The sequence below is a fragment of the Arctopsyche grandis genome, chromosome 7 (assembly GCF_051622035.1).
Source record: "Arctopsyche grandis isolate Sample6627 chromosome 7, ASM5162203v2, whole genome shotgun sequence".
In the NCBI taxonomy this organism is placed as follows: Eukaryota; Metazoa; Arthropoda; class Insecta; order Trichoptera; family Hydropsychidae; genus Arctopsyche; species Arctopsyche grandis.
In genome coordinates, this window is record NC_135361.1 from 23,459,172 (window position 1) to 23,476,832 (window position 17,661).

General features: G+C 31.8%; 1 protein-coding gene across 1 annotated transcript in view; it reads left to right on the forward strand.

Annotated features, from left to right (window-relative positions):
• The first annotated feature begins 3,936 nt into the window (after positions 1-3,936).
• Positions 3,937-17,661, forward strand: part of LOC143914111 (uncharacterized) — a 60,775-nt gene continuing 47,050 nt past the window's right edge. Inside the window, exon 1 of the mRNA XM_077434202.1 lies at positions 3,937-4,297. Coding sequence (XP_077290328.1) covers positions 3,937-4,297 — 361 coding nt within the window. The remainder of the gene's footprint in view (positions 4,298-17,661) is intronic.

Sequence of the window (17,661 nt, forward strand, 5' to 3'; positions counted from 1 at the left end):
CTGGTGTTCCACAAGGCTCCCTCTTGGGACCTCTATTATTCAATATTTTCATCTTCGATATTGAAAAATGTTTTCAGAATTCAAATGTACTATTATTTGCTGATGATATGAAGATTTTCAAGAGAATAGACAACCGAAATGATGCTTTGGCCCTACAAGATGATTTGTTCAGACTAGAGGCTTATTGCAGCATAAATAAGTTGGAAATGTTAATGATAATGTAATGAGCTCCTTTACATACCTAATACTTTTTCTAATTATGGAAGAAGCTCATTCATCTGGCGTGCAAGCTCCACCGTCAACACACTAATCTTAACAATTTCTATGTTTGACTTATTTAATATTAATGCTATACAAGCTAGAGTAATTATTGCAAATTTGTTTTTCGATGATTAATTTTAATGAAAGTTTATGATTATGATTATGAATTTTTATTTTGATGTATTTATTTCGTCTTTTTGTTTTTTGTTATATATTATATTTTTTATATTATTTCATAATTTTTATCATATTATTATTCTTATTATTCTGATATTTTTATTATACTGTTATTTCTATTTTTTTTCTTTTTTTGTTTTCTTTAACTATCTTACTCTATTATCATTTTTGTTTCTTATTTTAAATGTTTGAGCTTTTCTTTTTTTACCTATATGTGAAAATTATTAATGGTTTACTTAACATAATTATATTTTTTTTACTATCAATCTAATAAACTGTAAACTGTAAATTTTCCAAATAAATAAAATAAAATAAAATAAAATAAAATATTGTATAGATATATAATATGTATGTATATATGTATATACATATGAACATACATTTTATTTAACGTATAAAACTTGAGTGTTACGTTCAAGTTTTGCAATACTTTTTGTTATAAAACGTAAGCCCTTATAAAGTATGAAATATATGCATGAAAGCTAGCATGGAAATATGTACGTACTTTTGAAACAATCATGTGAATCAAAAGTTGAGCTCAAAGATAGAATATTGAATGTTAAAACAATGTACATATCCAACTTATCTCTATATACTTCACATCATAAATACTAAGCTTATACTACCACAGTACTATTATTTACAACTATGTATGCATGTACTGAAAGTACTAGTCATACAAAATTTAATTATCCGTTAAGAGCATGTAAGTGGATAAATCCAAGTGGCGGTGGTGTATAGTGAGGCTGCGAGGAGTGACTGGAATCACTTTCTCCTTTATTATTTAGATTGTCGCCGGCAGTGTGCAGTGTCTGTGCAAAAGCTCATTTTCAGGCAACGAGTGCTTTAGCGTCTAAAAGACGGTTATGAGTCGTAAAATTCGGCGTTATATACGACCTGAGACAAGGCTTTTCTCTCCGCTAAAATTATGGTAATAAAATCCCCTCATATACAACGAAAATCTCCTTATTTTGACGTGTACACGCCTGTGCGATTTAAATCGCGTGCAATTTTTCGTTATAATTCATTACAGTTCAAAAACGCGGCACACTATTATTCAACTTGAATTATAAGCTCATTTAAATCGTCAATGGATATATGTACTTTATATAATATACATAAAATTTTGTTTCAATATATTCCGTCACTCCACGCTCACTTACGAATTATGAGCGATGAGCCTTGAACATTTCATATTTCAATTTAAAATCATTTAAAATTTTCGATAAAGTATGTTGAAATAAAATAAAAAAAATATCAAGCTTTATAACCAACCCTTATAAACGTGGTAAAGTTTCATAGTATTACGGAAAAAAAATATTTTTGACTTTTAAAATTCGCTAGATAATTAATTATAATTATTTTATATAAATATAAAGAAAAAACATTTACTATTGATTCCAATACTTAATTTTAGCACAGCACTATTTAATTTTGAATTAAAAACTGCAAAAGCCTGTTAATCTGTAAAAATTGCACATACTTTTAAACGCTCATATCTCTAAAACGAGAGTAAGTCGACAGAATATATATTCATATTTTGATTTAATGAGTAAAAATTCGTAAAGATGGATTAGTTTCCACCGTGGTAAGTAAAAAACGTGATTTTTTGTTGCCCAGTGTTATTTAAAGTGTTTATTTGTGAAAAATCCCTGGTGGAAAACAAAAAAGAATAAAGAAAATTTCCCTGATGCGTGCACTTTAATGTTTCTCATGACACATATACATACAATATGATATATACCGAGATTCATATTATTGTGTTTTTGTTTCCCTTTTTTTAACCAAAGTTACAGCGTTCGCGCATAGAGTTAAACGTTGTGTATTATTTATTAGGTAATAAAGTTATTTTTTTGGATTTTTTCCAAGTGGATTTTAACGCTGAAAAAACGTGACCATGTTATTGATATCGTGGGCGTCCTTTTGTGAAATAAAGCTTTTGTGTAACGCGAGGCTAAATACGACTTTTGCGAGGACTTTCACGAAAATAATAAAAATAGTGCGAAATTTGTCCGTTTGAATACAATGCGTCAAAAGCCAACACACTGGCTAATTTAGTGTAAGGCTTTATACTTTTCCTCTTTGCTTTTTTTCTCTCTTTACGCTATTGACTTTGCAGAAGGAGGAAAAATAGGTAAAAGGGAGAATAATAAGTCTACAAGAAGAATCGGATGACGGGAACGTAATAAAGAAGAGTCCCGACATATTATCGACGGGGAAAATTCGTCCCGGCGCAAAAAAGGGGGAGAAAAGGTTTTCATTAAAAAGGTAAATATTTGAAGCGGACGCTCGTAGTGAACTGAAAAAAAAATGAAAGAAAAAATAACGTTTGCCCGCTCTTTTTCATCGTCCGCCGAAAAGTAAGCGGCAGTTATTAAATTTTTCGCGTTATCGGACGAATGGACGAAACAAAACGATTTTCTCGCTGTTTTTTTTTCGGTGTTTTATTTTTGTTATCATTTTTTTTTCGGCCGCGGAAAATGCGAGCGTTGATTTGACGCGTAATGGTGGCGAGTTATGTATTGTGAAAAGCGAGCGGATGGAAAATTCTGGCCGAATGGTGCCCGGGAGGGCTCCGAAGCCCATAAAACGGGACGTATAAACCCCCGTTTTCTACATGAAAATATAAACAAAGCGAATAGTGGAGACCTTAAAGGTGAGGTGGAGCCATCGAAAATTTCTTAGTTTATGTATTTTTTAGTGTAATGGGGTTTTCTTCGAAGTGGGCGCCGATAAAAGGCAACGTAAAACGCGCATTAACCCTTTGAGGAGTACGGCCGTACGGGTACGTGGCAAAAAAAATGGCCCCGCCAGAGTACGGCCGTACTTGTACGATTTGACACGTTCAATCACTCAAAATACTCTACCTCTCTCATTGTTCGACATATTTGCATCTCGTTTTTTTTCAAGTGTTGCTGAGGTTTCTCTTTCACTCTTGTGAATATATATTTTTGTATTCGAATAAAGAAACCAAATTTAACGAGGCGTGAAAGCCAGTTAAATTTTGATGACTGAACATGACGACAACTTTTTGTTCTAAAGTAATATTTTCCACATGTAAACACTATAAAATATGTTCCGAACGAATAACATCGACATCTCTGACTAACATTATTTCATTTGACCCTAATAAAAATAATTTAGCGTGAAATTAGAATTTTATTTATTTTCGAGAGAATTGTCCGGAATGCAAGGGAAACTTTGTCCAAAGGGTCGCCATCGGGCCACAAATCAATCATATAATCGAGCGAAATATGTCAATTTTACAACTTCCCACAAAATAAGAGTGTTCGACAAGATTTTTCGAGTCAGTTGATTCCGAACATACACTAGAATCGGATCTCGGTTTTATATTGGATGCGTTATCCAATTAGCGTTATCGAACGCATTCGCGTCTTGTCGACTCGGTACATAAAAACTTTTTTTGTGAAGTGCATTATAATATTTTTTGTGATCAAGGGTAAATAAAAATTGTGATCTGCTCGTTTTAAATTCAAAATGTCTCAAAGATCAAATGATCAAGAAATAGACAATTTTTTTTTTGACAGTGAAGATGAGGATATGGTGGATAACTTGGATGACTTAATTCTCCAATTGAATAATTCTTCAGACGAAGAAGATACTGATGATGACGAACAACCACAACCACCCAAACGCAGTCGGAATGACGAGAGAAAATGGGAAGATGGCGACTTTACTCCTCAAATACACCCATTCGATAATGCATTATCCGGAATTCAGCCAGGATATCGCATGCAGACAGAACTTGATTTTTTCCAACTGTATTTCAATGCCAATGCAATGAACACAATAGTCAAAGAAACAAATAGATACGCCGCTCAAATCAGTAGAAATCTAAGTGAAAAGTCGAAGCTAAAAAAATGGGTTGATACAAATGTTTCGGAGATGTATGTATTTTTGGGTACAATTATGTTGACTAGTCTAGTTGGAAAAAATTCCATGAAGGACTATTGGTCCACAAATCCAATCATTGCGACTCCGTTCTTCCGTGTTCTGTTTTCACAGGATCGATTTTTTCTTTTATTACGAGCGCTTCATTTCACAGACAACACCGTTCGTAATAACGACAGACTATGGAAAATCCGGCCATTATTGGATCCAATCAAAAGTTTTATATCAACTTATCTTACATATTTTCAAACTTTTCAATACTAAAGTTATAAAAAATTTGCAGATTCGTTCCCGTTCAAGACTCCGTGATTGAATAGTCACCAAACCCCACCTATGTACATATCTATATTATAACACGGATAATCAGTGGCAGTAGATTCTACTGAGTAGACCAAGAATTATTGGAAAATTTTTTTGTTCCTAAGATATTATAAATAAGCTACATATGTACCTATATTATTTTATTTTTTGTACCTATATAATTTTTTGCTATGATCAACCGTAAGAATTGAGTTATAGTTTGTAAAATATCTTTTTATAAAAATCTGTTTTTCAGATAAAAAAAAAAGTTGAGAATCACTAAATGTTTACCTTTGATTGTAATCTAACTATTACAATAAAATTATGTTTTAGTTTATAAAATATATCATAAATAAATTCTATGTAGATAAGTTTTTCAAGATAAAAATAAAAAAAAAGTTGAAAACCACTGATTTCTTTTTCTGTAATCCAATCAGAAGAAATGTTGTATTTTATGAAATATATATTAAATAAATTCATTATAAGATAAAAATAAAAAGTTGAGAACCACAAAACCGTCTAAAAAAGTTGAAAACCACTGAACTTTTATTTTTTATTACAATCTCATTATAATAAGAATTAAAATTAATTGTAATCTAGTTGGTATAATATATTATAAATAAATCCAGAATAAGTTTTTCGATATGTCAATAAAAAAAGTTGAGGACCACAGAACTTCTTAAAAAAGGTTGAGAACAACTGAATTTTTAAAATTTAATTTAAAGTTGATTATATGTCATACATTAAATATAATTAAAATCTTCTAATTGAAAAAAAAAAACTCACTCCTGAGACGTTTCTCATGTAAAAATTAACTCACTACTCAAAAGGTTAAGCCCTCTCTAAGTGCTGGCACGTTCATCCATCTATTCAAACAATGAAGTATGTATTATGTACATATATTACCGTTTAAATATTAAATAATCAACGATATAAACCAAATGTGAGGAATACGAGTATTTAAAGATCACTATAAGTATGTATATGATGTCTGAATTACTTCTGCATCGAATTTTAATCAATTGATTAAGATTTCAAAAGTTGAATAGAGACGTCTTTATATACATATTGTTGCGTAGGGGTGGGTGTAGGATCCAAGTAAAAAGGCCAACAGTCGTTTCACAGCATTTATTGATGATTCAGGAGATACACGCAGTGTCACTGCTAAGTCCAGAAATGAATTATATCGCCTACGTACCGCCTTATAAAGGGTAGATCTCTCAGGACGCCTAATCTGTTTACCTGTTGTATAGTCACGTTTTCGGATATGTATTTCCCCGATATTGGGTCTCCCCGTACCGATTCTGAGAAATAACTAATATCGGTCATTGTTTAGCCTAAATGCACTTAGAGTCCAGATATAATCTTTGGAAGTAAGTGCATGCATTTAGTTAATCCGATAACAGATATCCGTTGGTCTAAGTACAATTCGCTCAATCCACGGCGTACGTAACAATATGTATGTATATAATGCTGTTATATTATTTTGTAAATGGCGTAAGTCCACAAAAGTAATGATAACAATTTTTTAATTAAGTCCAAGTGAATTGATGTTTTTGGAACTGAAAATTGGACTTCCACCACTTTCATATTTACATATATGAATATGTACATATGTATGTATATACATGAAAATCTCTGAAATCTTTATTCTCTGCTAGAATTCTGACAGTAAAATCTGTAAAAAAGTGCGAAAAAATTGATACAACAGTTTTCATTTTTTCCATAAAAAACATAACTTTAGATTTCGGTGGTTTATAAGTGAGTGTAACGATAAAATAACTACAATGTATTATAAGATATAAGAATTGACATATTTCTATTTAAAAAAATTACTTACATACATACATACATAATGTTAATGATTAATTTTAACAATATAACGATCGTAAAGTAATATAATGATCAACTTTGACTGATTTACTGATAAAATTTATGAACATTTCGATAGTTTCAATGAAAACACAATGTGAAAAAAATATATAAATAAAGTTACTCAATACATTTTTAATATAACCAGAGCCACCGAGAGTAATCCTGGGCCCTGGAAAAAAATTCTAAGCCCTAAACTAAAAAAAAGATCTTGTAGATATATTTTTAATATGCGAAAAATATTAAAAAAATACCTACATATACATACATATATTGGTTGTCATATATTGTAAATAATTGACAAAGAGAGTATACATATATGTATGATGTAACACGGACGATTTCACATGAACATAAAGAATGGGTGCATCGAAAATTAAGCATTAAAGAAATAACTATATGTATTTTTATGGAAAACAATATAAAATATCAATACCGGTCAGTCGAATGTCCCGACACAGGGCCCCTAGAGTAGTCTGGGCCCTGTAAATTTACCCGAAATCCCCCCCCCCCCCGCCTCTTTTTGGCCCTAAATATTACATTTTTAATGAAGCCCGGTGACTGATAGATAAATATATAAAAATCTCCAAACGAATTTTGAAATACATTAATCATATGCATATACAAATAGCCACAGCGTAGTTCACTAGTAGAACTACTGCATACGAGTAGAGAGGTCATGGGTTCATGTCCCGGCCAAATATTCTGCGGGTGAGATTTTGTGGTTATTAGAAACACAGATTGACCTCTTGTTAGATGGTTTTGTTTTCTTGTTTTGTGGTTATTATAAACACTCTTGTTAGAATTGCCCGATTTTAGAATAGAGTTTCAGTTTCTTTTTAGAACCCTTTCAGTTTCTCGCAAATTCGATATATTGGTATCTCGAATTTTTTAATCTTATAAATGCTACCTACATAGTGCATTTTTCACAAATTTGCTGTTTAATAAAAATTTGTTAGTTTTCGATTGATATCTCTATTGTATTATATGTATCGTTATGTTTGAATTTTTTAGTACGTACTTATGTGTTCGGTGACTATTCCGCACAAAGCGATCTCACAGTCGTCATAAAAATTTCGATCATATTACATCTGACACTCAAAAATTCCATCAATCGAACTATCATACTCACGAGAACACGAGTGGTAGATATTCAGCATTCGCGATTTTCGTGGAAACGATTGTCGTGTATGGGATCGCAATATGCGAAATAATCCCTTTACGAATCTAACTATATGTAATGCCCTGGGGCTATTCCTGTAATGGCACATATGTAAAAAATAAATATATATATATATATATATATATATATATATATATATATATATATATATATATATATATATATATATGTATGTAATATACTATAAAATAAATTTACTTTAAAATAAAGCACTCTAATTAAACCAAGAGAGATAATCCAAATATACCGACATCTAAATTTACTTCTAACAAAACTCTCCTTTTACATATATTTTCCGACATTTTCAATTAGAATTTACCCCGTTTGTCGAATTAACCCTTTCAAACAGGAGGACCATCGAGGGCGAGTGCCCTATCGAAAGTCGAACATTGCACTTAATTTACAAACGATACACAGCCGTTTATAAAATAAAATAAAGCAAAACACAAGCATATGAGAGTTTTTACTCGCTCAATTCATTAGACAGAACTCTCCACCTCTAACCGGTCCCCTTTTAAGTGAAAGAGAATGAAGTAAATTGAAGGGTAATGGAGCCTTTGGCAATTTTACTGCCATCACGGATGAGGGTGTACGATCCGGGATATTTATGGTGAGCACATTCCCGTGAAAGCCTTCTCATACCTTCCATTTGTCGCCGGTGTTATTTATGGAAAACGATGGTGAGCTTTGCGCAACGTGGCCGGACACACTGGACCTCTTTCGCTCTCTCTCTATTCCTATCTGTGCTCTATATATTTAAATTTATGTACACGAATCAAGATCGAGTGCACACACGCTCGTTTATAACGGGGCCAGGACTAGGATAAATTCTAGGGGAATGGATATTAGGCTCTTTCAATAGGTTCGGATAGTGACCGGGTCTTGAAAATGCGTTATTAAGGTGTGCGTTGAATGGATAGCCTTTTTTATATACATTAGATTGCTTTCGTACACAAATCTAAGGAAAATCTTCTGACGGATGAGTTATAGCTACACCTTTTTCAAAATTTTTGTTCATGGAATATATTAGATATTCAGAACGCTTCAATAAGAGGCGTAGAATTTATTTTTTTAATACATTTACAAAGATTTTTATAAGAAGAGAGTGTCTTAAATGAAAGAAATCTCATTCACATAAACAAATTAAGCCAAAAAAATTAATATTACTTACAAACATGCTAAAATTTCTCAATAAACCTAATGGGAAAACTTATTAATCAACCGTTATACTATACATATGTATCTTATGTAACTAAATTTTACATGGGTACACGTATGTACATCTCAAACTAGACGTTTGAGATGTATGAGAACAACAATACATACTTTTATGTATGTACATAAGTATGTAGGTGGATCTGAAGCGTTTAGAATTTGGAACACGTGTCGAACAACAAAATCCCCTTTGCAAAACTTCATCAAACTTGTGCGAGATCAACGCGTCTATGTAAAACAGATCAAAATTGAAGATCGTCGGAGGGTTTCTATTGAAACTTAATCTTAGATAATCCTTATCGAAAGGACTGGGAACTTTTAAGCTTTCGGGGATGCTTTCTGAAGAAATTCTATACCATCTAGTTGAAGAGTTTACTTTCGGGTCGGTACGCATATTGAATGAGATTATATCCGCAAAATGCGTTTAATTAATTAGACCGGGGCTTGTAGAGAGATTAATATCAAATGCGATTTTAGATAAAAACCACTAATATAATATTATAGTGAATAGCCCGATGAAACATCATCGCATGGGTATATAAAATTATTATATACTCGTATAAACTTAAAAAAAAATCCGGAACCGGAACCGGACTCTCATAGATAGTTTTCAATTCTTTATTTGTAATAATTTTCAATTCTTAAAGTTAACGTTAACAAAATGCTAATTAAAGTTAACAAAACTTAAAATTTTCCAATTATACACAAACGATCATTGACCTCGTAACATTGAATATTATTATTACACAACACAAATTAAGTGCATATTCATATGATGTGTATTTACAACCCGTATCCTGGGCGAGGATATGGCATGCGGCGCGGGCTCGTGAGCACATCGCGTTTGGAATCGGAGGGTCCGAGGTTCGATTCCCGGCGCCCGCGGTGAATGAAATCAATTTTTTTCTCGAATATCGTTAAAATATAAATATAAATAATTTAAATTTCAATTTAATTAAAAATAAATATATAAAAAAAATGGTTCAAAACCTCGCTAAATAAAATAATTTTATTACGTATTTTTATATGCGACAGCGAAAATTTTCAATTAATGTTTAAAAAAAAAGGAGAATTTCAAATTGGATCGTGGCGTAATTGGTTAACTCCCAACCTTGTATACACCTATAAGAGGGTATTTGAGTGAGGGGTGATCGGTTCGAGTCACGACAAAATCGTCTCGTCGAAAAATGAATTTATCGATTTTTATCGATTCGTTCATTATGTTCGGCGAGCGTTAGGACACATACACACACACACACACACAGATTACCGTCTTTATATATATGATAATATGATTGAATTCTACAAAATTAACATGCAACGAAAGATTACTCACCAAACTAACATACATATATAGTACTATCAATTATGTACATATGATTGAATACAAATATGTACATATTTACAGAGATGATCGAGCCTTTACGTCCAAACTAATATTCGAACTGTTTATTTTGATTAAAACTTTGATCATTCAAAGGGTTTTGAGTAACGCCAACTGACTATACCTGTATATTTCATGGTTCAAATTGTGCTTATGTAACGCTCCATATAATTTATATACAAATATTGATTCGCTAATTATAATATTATGGCTTTACATAGATATGTAGTTATGTACTGACGAAACTATCAGATTTCTGAACAGTTTATTAGTATAATTTTAAGTATCTATAATGTGTAAGCCTAAAAAGTGTAACTACATCAACCTAAAATTAAAATTTCGCTCGATTGAAAGCACTCAAATTTATTCCATATGTATTTAATCGACTTACATACATATGTATGTATATGTTCGATTTTTTTATTATGATCAACATCATCCAGTAAAATAAATTGTTGCTTATTTAAACACAATCTCCATATACTGTTTTATATCGGCTTATATTTATATATTTATCGGCTTTTAATATTAGAAGCTAATTACTTTTGAAATAATGATATTGCAACTTATTACTTATTCAAAAAATAGCACTGCGAATTTGATTATAATATAGCCTTATACTATTTTTAATTAAAAATATATTTTAATAGAGATATGCATGTACATATGTTTATGTATATGTATATTATACTATAGGTATGTTTATATATACTTTATTATGAATTGAAACCATAACGAATAAACATACAGACATAGTATGTATGTACATACATATGTTTAATTAAAAACGAATTTATTAACACTAAACACCATAACCAAATTTTGAATGTTTGTATCAATTAAATATATACATCAATTTGCGGTTGTCAAAATATTTACCACACAGTTTGGAATTTCGAAGCAAAACTAACTATGTAGGTACATACATACGTCCAATTATAAAATAACTATCCCAAACATATGTATGCATAATAACCAGACGTACTAAAAAGTCTACATAGCAAATAAATATTAACCAATATCTGAATTCGATTTATATACAATATGTAAAAAATTATGTATGTACAAGTCTAAATCCATGGATATCTCTATTCATTAATTAATTAATAGTCAATTTCGTATTCTTTTAAGCATCTAGAAATTCAGTAATTTATGTAATAAAATAACGCTACGATGTTTGGCTAGGAAGGCGCAATGAGGTTTATCTGTAAGGCCTTCCTGGTATATATCTATGTACATAAATAAAAAAATGAAAATAAAAATATATGTAATAACCAACACATCAAAATTTAATTAAGGAAATAAAAATTGTAGAACACTCATTTGATCGGATAACATTTCGAATTTCACCGCGAGAGTCTATAAAAGCTACCGAAATGCTGTTTAAAGATAATTTAATTTATATTGTATCCAGTATCATCGTAATTTGATACAATTTTCCGGCGAGCTTATTTAAAGCTCTCGAGAGCTTTCAATGCGTCGATTATCGAGTCGGTAATTTAATGCCGTGTTCAAATCCCATTACGCCGCTTGCTTATATAAACCTACAGGGTCGACCGAAATAAAAGTGCCTCCCCCTTTCCACCCGCCTTGCAAATTTGCCAACCGTGCGTACGCTGAGAGCGGCGAGCTCAAATTTGACTGACAGATCAATTAACCTTTGAATTTTAATACCGAGTGAATGATATTAATTTGGTATAGACCGTCGTGAATTAATCGACGTTTGGCATTTCGCTGTCGTGTCAGTTATGAACTGGTCATTGATCGGCCCTTAATGTGGTTGAAATAATTTGTATGATGTCATTTAAATACGAAAATGAAAAGACTTAAATGGTGTATTTCTTCGTATGTACATATATTGTACATATAACGATTATAGAAAATTTTAACAGACATTATGCTTAATAATTATAAAAATTGGCTTCAATTACCTTTATAAGTGAATGGAATAAGTGAATATTAGAAAAGGTGATAATTTGATAACGTTCCTCACAATAATGTACCTATAGGTTCTATAATTTTATTTGAAAATTTTATATGCCTGTTTTTAATTGATATTCTAATCGCTTAATATAAAAATTAAAAATGTATATCTAATTTCCGTCTAAATTGCATTAAATTATAAAAATTAACGTTTATGCCAGACAAAGATTTTAGTAGAATCTAACAGTATATTCATTTTAATTATCCACATAGCATTAACTTTTTATACTTCCATGCCTTAATAAGATTTTTTTCTAGAAATTTTAATTAATTTCTTGATAATTGAAAATAAATACTCCAGCTTACTCAAATTCCACTTCAACATTCTTCGTCGTATCATATTGAAGCAAATTAAAAAAATCACACACTTTGATCACACACAACATGTGTATCTCAAAGAGCAGTGGCTTCTTTTTGACCTCGCAACCCCATAATCCAGCTTCGGTCAAACATTTTATTACGGTTTGGGAAAAAAATTTTCATATTCATTCTATTTTATGTAACTTCTCTAGCTAGCTTAGAAGGTCCGTTTTTGAAATTTTTTAAGACATTGTCGTTAAAATGAGATTATTTTCCTTTTTTTTCCCGTTTTTGATCGATTTCTATAAAACCCATCTCAATGTATCTTTTTAATGTCATTTGGACTACACATCGCGTGAATTTAAATGGTTTCGAAATTTTTACCTATCCTGAACCGAATCTGAGCCATGTTCCCTTCAATCTATTTCTAATTTTTAATAAAATAAATAGAGAAACGGAAACGATAAAAACAACGTGGCGAAACCACTTTTTTCGAAACACTGATTTCCGTAAAAAGAACAATTTCGTATTTTTTTATAATAATAAGTAATCCAATAAAGAGAAAATATGATTGAACAATAGAGAAATTCCTAGTAAGATTCGCGATGGAGGTAGTCTCTATTTAAAATATCGTATTTTCGTTCAAAACCATTTTTTACATACCTCCTTTACGTTTCACTTACGATTATAATTCAGGGAAAAGTTTGCCTCTTATCCGATCGTTTTCATACTTTGTCATATTGCTCATTTTGGTCATCAATATAAGTAAATGGATCCTCCGCCATTACGATAGAGATAAAATATCGTTTAAGAAGCTTTTCAAATCTGCCCGGTGAAATACTCGGTGACGTTTACCGTTGACGTTTGTTTATTAGTTTTAAACATAGATGGCGGTAGAAAAAAAAATTATTGGTGTTTTTATTCAAAATAATAATTTTATATACAAATTATAGAAGAGGTATGTTTTTAAAAAACTTATTTTTGCTTTTTATAATTACTAGTGGCCTAATACGTTTTTCCAAAGCTGTATACCACTATAATTCACTAAAATATGTATATCAGAACTATACAGCAATAATATTATACTTACATATAAATATCGTTAAAAGAGCAAGAATAACGACACTTGATAATTACATGAGCCGACGTTCAAATTTGGTAAAAAATATTTAAAATTTTAAACTTCAACGTATAAAATTCTATGTTCAAATATTAAATGATGATTTTTTTTAACCATACACGGTGAAAGACGTTAATGATACATGAAAAGTCGAAAAGGCCTTGATTTCATTGAGGTCACAAACAATCGCACGAGCTCCGAAAACCAGGCTATCGCAAGGTAAACTTTATACGAAAAACACATTTTCAGATCATCCTGTATGCGTGACGTGTCGCTGTGTATATAAAAGGTTGTATCGTGTGATTTTGCAGCGTTTATAAAATAATTTGTGCGTCGGTCGGCAATAAAAGCGGGGCGCGCGGTATCACGTCGGCGCGGCCTAATGAACCGTTCGCCCCTCGGAAAATCACTTTCAATATTTCTTTTCCGTTTTCTCCATTTTCATTAGAGGGGATGCTGATCCGGCAATAACTCACGCCCGGGGAGGGGGGCAGGCGAGGGAAAAAACACACCAGCGAAAATGTTAATAGTTTGGAAAACACACAATTGCCATTTAAGGCGAGAGCCCCGGGGCGCCTCACACCACTGACGACCCTTCCGAGAAAACTTCCAAGTCTCCCCCTCGCACCCCGCCAGCTCTCACCTCCCACCCCTCCCCCAGAAACGAAAACGGTTTCATTTTAATTAAAATCGTGATTCTTATAAACGTTCTCGTCGAACGTGGCGTTTGAATTATTGCCCTAACGATGAAAGTTTGCCTAGTTTTTTTTTCCGTCCCGAAGTAAAAATACCAAAAAAAAAAAAAAAGAAATAATAATCATAAAATACTTACTTACATAGTTCGGCTCGTAGTACATATATACATATAAACGTATAAGAAAAGCGTACACAAAAGGCGAACAATGACGACGAAAGTTTTCTTTTATTCTTTTTATTTATTTTTTTCGCTGCTTGCGAATTTCGTTTATAATTCACGTGACGTCGTTGTGTATTTACTAGGCAATGCTTTTATGTCGTTATTTATTTATTTCAAGAAATTCTATATTTATTCGCATGTACATACATATGTACATACGTACGTATTGAGAGCGGATACAATGCGCCTTTTTGCGCAAGAGCGAACTGACGTTGACACACTCAAGCATGCTTGACAATCCGTGATTGACAATTTACATACCTTTCGGGAGTACGGATATACGAACACATGTAAACTTCAGTTTATACGATTGACATGTCTTTTTTAATTCAAAACAAAAAAGAGCCCTAAAAATGAATGTACATTTTTATGTTATATATATACATACAATCTGATTGAACCTAAAATAGTTCATCTTTGGTTTATTGTTTTAGTAATGATTGTACTCATTGAATAATAGAAATGATCACAATATCTGATAGTTAAACTATGTATGTGATAATTAAACTACCCGAAGAACCCTCAAGGGGTCTAGAGATTGGTGACCTTCGGAATATATTTATATATTTCACGTGTCGAGAACACTGTTTCTATGTCATGGGTTTTTGTATGACATTTTGTATGGAGAACTTATCAGACATTTTCTTTTATTTTATTGCTAGTATATTGATATGAATTTTTTGACTTTGGTTTCACCGCACCAGCGCTCCTTAGGATGAGCCCTCCCCGAAGATAATGGTGGTGGATATAAATAAGAGATTGAAATGGCAAAGAGCGGATCACGCAGTTATATATATAAACGAATGAACGAAAGTTGGCAAAAAAAAGTACTGGAATGGTACCGAGTGAATCTAAAAGGGTGAAAAAAAGGGCGATGGACAAAAAAAGGAAGATAGTTGGAAGACAAATCAGTAGAATGTTTGAAATGAGATGAATGAGATTTGTGCAAAACAGAGACGAATGGAAGCGTGTTGGAGATCCCTTCATCTGCCAGTGAATGGTGAATGGCTGTAAACGATGATATATGTAGTTATGTACATTTGAAGATGCTGTTAGTGAAATTAATTTAAGATACACTTGTTTTCTTTTTTTTTATATAAAAAAATATACATATATACATATGTATTAACGAAAGGAACTGCTTTGATAGTCATCGAAAATTTACCATGAAATAGTACACCAAATTTGGTAATATGTAATAAGCTAAAAACTGTAGATAATTAACTATAGTTATAGTATTTTATATATATATTATATTATTTTTTTATATAATACATGTAAAATAGTAGAACAAGGCCGAAATTAATCCGAACATTCATACGTACACATTTCCTTTGATATTTCGAAAATGTCACATATCATATTATTTTTGGCATGACAAACAGAACACCGTTCAATTTACAAACACACACACACACACACATCGTACACGTTACGAATACACATTTTAATTAATATCCAATGTTGAACTACCCATAAAAACATCCACCGAACATCCCTATACATACATACATACATACCTATATATGTATCTACAAGATTTAATTAAAACGAATTAAAAGTCATAGCATAATACTCCGCGTGCATATCTTTCAATTCGACGCGAGCTCGGAATGGGGAGAGGCTTTGCGTTGACCCGGCAAATCTCGTAAGGCGTTCCGCGTAATTTTCCAAATGTACCGAAATATTAAATCGTAATTTAGGGGATGGGGCGCGTCTCTTACTGCCAAAATGAAACGAAACGAAACGAAAAAAAGCTAAAAAAAAAAAAAAGAAAAGGGACGAAACTCACTCGGCAACCCCGTACAATTTTACGCTCTCGCCGTAAAATATTTAATCATGATTTACGCTGCATTCGGATTCTTAAAATTAACTTTTTATATGGCAATTTTTTTATCATCTCGCGAAACGGCCGGCCGAGTGAGACGACTCGCATACAAACGGGACGCCAATGAAGCGCTCTCGCCGAATTACATCATATTATAAGCATTAGGCTTACGCGTTCTTATTTTTATATAGCCGTAATATTTTTCTCTTCCCTAACCTTAGTCGATTTCTCTCGAAGTGAATTAATTTCGAACGCGAGTTCGCGCTCGCTTATTGCGTTAAAAGTTTGCCATTAATAAATTACCGACGAGACATCTCTTCGAGGGCGGATTAAAAGATGCCTTCAAAGTATTACGAGAAAAAAAAGTTAAGCCATTTTAATTTAAATTAATTTTCTCGTTCGGGTCTAATGTCGCGATTATATTTTTTTTTTCGGCTGAATTTTGTGACCATAATAAAGATTCAAAACTTTAGTTTGAAAACACGGAGAAAAAATGTACAACTGTACAAAAAACTTTTCCCCACGTACAATTATAGCGAACGTTGTAACTTTCATACAAAAAAAATATGAAACTGAAACTCAGTGGCGGATTAGCAAACTTTCTTTTAAGAAAAAGGTACATTAGACATGTTTTCCTTTTTTTTTAGACCGAAATTATTGCGGTTTTTCAATTTTGTGTAAGAAAAAGTGAAAAGAAAGTCTTCGATTGATATAATTATGTATATTCTAATTCACACTCTAAGGTTCAAAATTCACAAATATTAATTGTTTTATTTTTATCAGGCATTTTTGATATTTGATACTGAGCTATTTACATAGATCGTTGGTAATCTTAACATCTAAATAATATCATCATTATCGTCATTTACAGCCATTCGCCATCCACTGCCAGATGAAAGTACATACATATCTCCAACAAATAACCATTTATATCTGTTTTTTTATTTATCCCTTATATTTTTCTAATAGCATCTACTTATCTTCCCTGTGGACAATCTTGCACACATTTACATTCTCTCGGGTACATTTCGAGCACTTTTTTCGTGCGTCTATCGTCCGTTCTTCCAGCTAAGTGACCCCGCCCATTGTGATTCCAAACTCATATTTTTGTATAATATAGAAAAAGACTATATTATACAATAATAACTAAATCCATATTAAAATGAGAAATTAATGGAATGTATCACTCTTTTAATACTAAAATACAGAA